This window comes from Arachis hypogaea, chromosome 9 (genome assembly GCF_003086295.3).
Source record: "Arachis hypogaea cultivar Tifrunner chromosome 9, arahy.Tifrunner.gnm2.J5K5, whole genome shotgun sequence".
In the NCBI taxonomy this organism is placed as follows: Eukaryota; Viridiplantae; Streptophyta; class Magnoliopsida; order Fabales; family Fabaceae; genus Arachis; species Arachis hypogaea.
In genome coordinates this window covers 29,805,640-29,811,630 of record NC_092044.1, presented here as the reverse complement: position 1 = coordinate 29,811,630, position 5,991 = coordinate 29,805,640, and the positions used below count along the sequence as shown (strand labels likewise).

The 5,991-nt window shown below is 37.9% G+C and overlaps 1 protein-coding gene across 4 annotated transcripts; it reads right to left on the bottom strand.

Moving 5' to 3' along the window:
* Window positions 1-932: 932 nt before the first annotated feature.
* Window positions 933-5,775, bottom strand: LOC112710785 (uncharacterized). Of its 4 annotated transcripts, none has more exons than XR_011865618.1 (8): window positions 5,428-5,774; window positions 5,194-5,311; window positions 4,604-5,017; window positions 3,719-4,000; window positions 2,970-3,490; window positions 2,772-2,896; window positions 2,135-2,300; window positions 933-1,706 (listed from the first exon to the last, which is right to left on the bottom strand). XR_011865618.1 is itself a non-coding variant. In XM_025763187.3 (8 exons), the coding sequence occupies exons 1-8, from the start codon at window positions 5,625-5,627 to the stop codon at window positions 1,173-1,175; spliced, it is 2,355 nt and encodes a 784-aa protein (XP_025618972.1). In that variant the 5' UTR covers window positions 5,628-5,775; the 3' UTR covers window positions 933-1,172. The 4 variants fall into 4 exon arrangements, 3 of the variants coding, with proteins under 3 accessions (XP_025618972.1, XP_025618975.1, XP_025618973.1); XM_025763187.3 differs by having other exon boundaries at window positions 2,135-2,295; window positions 5,428-5,775; XM_025763190.3 differs by having other exon boundaries at window positions 2,042-2,295.
* Window positions 5,776-5,991: the final 216 nt, after the last annotated feature.

Genomic DNA, 5,991 nt, shown 5'->3' with positions numbered 1-5,991 from the left:
CAAGTTCTTTTCTACTTTTATTCTACAATTTATTAGCGCCACCACATAAGTTATCTTAACAATCTCAACCATCTATATATTTAATTCAATATCTACACGGTTCAAAATCATGATACATTGATATATCAAAAAAGTACACTGATACATTGAAAAATCTTCCCATACTTAACATGCACATATAATATATAACGATCCCACATTAATATATAAAGACTTTTATATTTACTAAAGTACCTATGTGGACTAAGTTTGAAATAAAATAAAACAAATATACAAAGTGTATTCATAGATATATAGTGGCTAATTTGTTCTCCTTAGTTGCCTACAAAAGCTAAGAGGTGTATTATGAATCATTACTCCACAATGTAGCTAATCAAATTTTAGAACTATATTTAGTCTTGTGTATCTTTTCCTTATATCAATGAAGAGTTTTTCGTTATTATTTATTCTTCTGAGAGTTGAGAGTATACACAATTTGATCGAAAGCATCACAAATATTTTTAAGTATATTTAAAATTTGAATTAATTTTAGTATTTAATCATTCTTTTATTGTCTCATGAAAGATTTTGATTTAGGTAAAGTTATCACTTATTTATATCTTTATCAAATTCCATAGTGAAATATTTGTTTATTCTTTTTATATGTATATGTAGATTTTAAACCGATAATTCCTTTGTATTAATTTTTTTTATTCTTCAGCTTCTGCATCACCCTTATTATCTAATGCCCACTAGATATTGCAACATTTAAAAAAAAAAAAAAACTATGAAAATCTTTGTTAAATTTCACATATGCACACGATTACAGTTAGAAAATATACAAAATATGTTTTATTTTTCTTAATCAGTCTCTCTTTTTTCAATAATTAATTTTTTGTTTCAATCAAACTGTATCGACTCAGAATTACAATCCTAAGAAGAAAAAGTGAACATTTCAAGCAAGCCAAATTGAAAAACTTGCATCCACATCAAATATAATACAAAAGGCTTAACTAATTCGATAATGTTACCTGAATATAACTATCATTATATCAGGCGCTGAAATATTATCTATCCATAATACGAGGTGCGAGTTTCATTTTTGCTGGCCCTCACACCCTCCAAGTAGATAGATAGTATGTCAAATTGTCAACTCAAAATATTATAATAACTATATTCAAGAAACATTTCTTTTAACTAATGATCCCATGCTTGTATAACTTGTCACTGCCTTCCACTAGTGATTGAGTTGATGCTGGCATCCTTTTTACCTGATCTGCAGCATCAGGTGCTATCATCACAGACCAGGCATTCCAATACCAAGGTTGAAGGTATCTTGAATCAGATGATGACGATGATGATGGATGAAGCATCACAGAACCCCAATCCCTAGTTCCAACCCTTGTCTCCTTCAATCTTCTCCTAACCAACAACCCTCCCACATCTTGTTTCATCATTTCTGATACACTTTTGAGTATTGAGATGCAGAGGAGGAGCATCAGAACCGCATCTTCTTCAGGCAACACTTCAACAACCAATAGCTTCCAATTTAGAAGCGCCGTTGCTCTTCCATCGGGGTCATCTCCTGTGAGACGAACAAGTGTAATAAAACCCTCCTCCTCATCAAAATCTTCCTTTAAGTTGTTTTTCGTTTCTTCACTTTTGTTATCTGCCTTCCTTTTTCTCTTCACTTGGTATTGCCTTTGCCTTCCTTTCAACAACTTCACCTGCCATTGATGACGACTACGTTTTTAACAAACTTAAGATGAATAACTCACAAGTAAACCATTTAGAGCCTGAAAGATCAAGGTGCTGTAAGGGTGGCACTTAGTTCCCCCCGACAGAGCGGGGTAGGTATCTGCGGATATTTACCCACCGAGGGCAGATACTGGGCTGTTTCTCCCCCGAGGAGGAGGGACTGTGTACCATTAACATATGAAGACATCTTTTTTTGAAGATGATATTGTGAACGGTTAAATTATTCAGTCAAATATGTCAAACTATCTAATGGTTTACAATATCATCTTCACATAAAGACGCCTTTATGGGAGTAACCACCTACCTGACATGTAATACTTTTAGACTAAATTGGTAGTTTAGTCCAAAATTCAGACTTTATTCCAAGGGAAAATAGATAAAGAAGTCTCCACTCTACCGATGAATCTGTTGATGTCTGGTTTCTCAAACTAAAGCAAAGACCCGACACCGATAGTGATGAGTCCCATTGTACAACCAGCTCATCTCCTGTTGAAAAGCACCATGATGCACTCCATTGCTCTTCCGATTCCTTTGGTGTGGCAGTAGCTACCACCTTCTCTGTACTAGACAGAAACAAAAACACGATATTTAAGATTTGAACTGGAAAGAATAGAAGCAAAACTGTGTCATCTAGGATTATGGTTTTGCTGGCAAGCATGAAGTGTACATCAAAATGGCGATCCATGACAGAAACACATGCAATTTTGGCATTTAATAGCTAGCTCGGTTATAAAGAAGAGTGTGAGCGTCGACAGAATTTTAATTCCAAAGCAAAATGTAATCTCATTGAGGAGAGGAGAAAATGCTGATATTTTTTCCCCCTCAAGTGTTAGAAACGACCTTCCTTTCAATAATCTTTGAATCCAAACTAACATGAAAGAACTAACGTAAGACCAAGATGGTTTATTCTTCAAACTTGTTGGTTCTAACTTCCTAGCTTACAACTCTGACTCATATATGTCCAAGTGCCTTTGAAGAAGCCATGATAAACACACCCAAGATTTTAGGTAAAGTAACTTGTGCACAAAACATACCAGGGGCTCTACCAATGGAACCAGCAACATAAGACCAAGATCCTTCACGTATCTCTATAATCCTTTCTTCCCATTTCACAGCCAAAGGAGTTTCACCTCCTCTTCTCCAAAATCCTCCTCCTACCCTGTCATTCAAACATTTGCGAGTAAGCAAAGGATAATCATGCAACAATAGCATTGTAGAGTTTTGAAGTTCACCTAATTCTAATAACAAAACACACTCTTCCTGCATGATCAAGAACTGTACGAGACAGCCATCGTCCTTCTTGCGGGTGATAGCTATTCATCTTCAGAATCACATCAGATATCATTGCTCCGGAATCATCTGTTACTCGATCAGGAACACATTTCAACAAGTACGGTGCTTGAACTGGCGGGGTTATTGATGCAACAATATTCACACGCTGACTAATTTTCTTTTCCGAAGTTAGAGAATCAGCTCTCAATAAATCATTCCAGCTAAATGAAACAGTGTCTTGCAGAGTACTTCCTTTAAGACAGCTACCACCTTGTCGACGATACTCAATAATAACCCCCTTAGTCCCAAATTCACAGTAAAGATGCCAAGCTTTTTTCCATGAATCATAGGGGAAACTGGAGATGGATTTATCTAGCTTTAACTCAGTATGACACCTTATAGTACGAAGTCTTATGAAATCACGGTTTATATCCTTTTGCAACGCCTTTATCCTTGAGTTAAGCTTCACAAATACACAGGCCTGCATTGTCAAATTTTTAAAATTTAAATCCACTAAAGTGAATGTATATATGACTATAGCCCGTTTTCACAACAAGATTGATATGATGCTCGCAATGGCAACATTGAGCTAAGAAATTACTTCAGGTCAATTAACAAATACCAAAGAGAAGATAGTCCCAGACTCCCAGGTATATAGCACAATAGCAAGCATACAGCAGGGGATAGAAAGAAAGAGCACGAAATTGACCTCAAGTAAGAACCTTGGAAGCATGGACCTGTATTTTGTATTGACATCTGTGTCTGATTCAACCCAGTAGACGGGGGAAATTGCATAGGTAGCCCCTTCCAATGACAGCGAAGTGATCTCTCCACCAGCTTTCTCATAAGGTTGATTGAATTCTGTCCCCCACAACTTCCTTATTTCTTCAAATTCCTTCTCCTTCACAGTTTGAGAAACCATTGCCACCTTTTCCAGATCAACATCTAAGCCTAATGCTTTCATGTCTTCCACATACACTGTTGGATAACTCTACTCCACGAAACGCATGACAGTAATAAGAAAAAGTATTAGAAAAGATAACTGATAGAATGAAGTAACAGTGAAATTAAGAATTAGAGAAAATGTTTAACTAAACTCATTTCTGGTGTATAAAACTACAAAGCTAAGGATTGGTGCATGTCTTGGTGGATACAAGGAAACCTACGAAGAGAAAATTAACCTGAACTGAATTTTTTTCTGTTGTAGCAAACTCACGCCAAGACTCATTAGCTCAATGCTCGATTAAGTATATATAAAACTATGTTACTAAATCAAGGAAACTAAATTGCTAGCATAATTATTAGTACTACTCAACTTTAGCAGGAAGACTTATGTTCACACTTCACACCAAAACGTTAAATATTAACTATTGAACAAAATAACAGTTGCTAAAAAGAAGACGAGCTTCTCTATCCCTTGACCAAGACGGGTTTTCACACTAAAAATAAAGCTGGATGATTGACTGGATGGCGTAAGTTATGAAGCGCATAACATTTATGAAGAGAAAGAAGAAAAGTCAGAGATGCGGAAATTAGAAAAAAGAAAGAAGAGCAACACAAAACAGAATTTATAAAAAAAAAAATTGGAAGTCACCTGGTGGGTCAGCCACATCAACAAGATATCCGAAGCTGGCACCAAACAGGAACCAGATTGAAGCGCCACTAACCTCTTGTGCGCCAAATACAAGAACGCCTTGTACCTCTGCCTCGCCGCTATCAAGTACACCACCTCGCACCTGTACGGCTCCTCAAACACAGAGCACAACCACTTCCTCTTCTCCATAACTTCCTTCAGAAGATCACCACCCTCTTCATCAACAATGGTGCCAATTGAGTCCTCCTCCTCCGAGTCAGAACTCGCTTCGTTCTCAAACGACTCAGAGGGGAACTCGGCGCTCCATATCTCCCTGCACCGCATCACCGCGTACTCTCTGTTCTCCTCGTCCAAGATAACCGCTCTTCCAATCACCTTCGAGAATCTTCTCACGCAGTATTCCCTGTAACTAACCTTAACCATTTCGGCAGAAAATAAATAAAGAAAAATCATAAAACTTAACATACGATTTCATGGTTGCGATTGTATATATAATTCAATTAAGAATCATTGTTAGAATCTCAACATGAAGTTCAACCTTTACTGTTAATAAATGTCATGTTTTAATTTCATTCTTTGAAGCAACTCACAGGGTTGAGAGTGTGGCAGAACCAAACCCACTCGACATCGAAGGGAGGGAGAATCATAGGAAGAGGGAAGTCCGGGGCCGTCAGATCGGAAATCAACGGCATCCACACATCATGGTACCTGCCATGTCGAAAATGGAAACTTCTCAGCAGTTAGATGAGAATACCAACTAATTAACCGCTATGTTCTCGGAAAAGAAAAAGGAAGGAAGGGGGGAGGGGATGCTAAAGTTTGACCTGCGTATGGCTTCCACCACAATGGGCGTGTGGTGGAGCCACAGAGAATCCGAAACAGTCCTCAGGAACACGATGTTTCGCCTAGCCGCCGATACAAGATCGAGTCCGAATCGTATGGCGGTGAGTTCCGGTAACTCAGCGAGACTCCTGGATGAGTTGCTCGCTGAGATTTCGGAAGCGCCGTCGGGGTGATCCGACATCGTTTTGGTGGATAATGAAATTAATTAAGCACAGTAGGTGTTAATTAATAGTATTATAGTATGGTGTATATTTTTGTAAGTGAAATGCATTAAATGAGTGAGATCTACTAAAGAGAGAAGAGTAAAGGGACCAGAGAGAGAAGCACCATTGTGTGTTTTATATGATGGGAATATATAGTAGGGTGTCAAATGTCAATTCTCAAGTGTGTTGAAATTGGTATGGAACGTGGAGAGAAGGTTGAAAACGTGGTGTATTGGTGGAAGTAGGAACAAAGGGAATAATGAGAGAGATGGGACGACAAGGAAGGGTTCACGAGGATGGAGACAGATGTTTAAGGTGGCAATGGCAGGACACGTGTCAGCA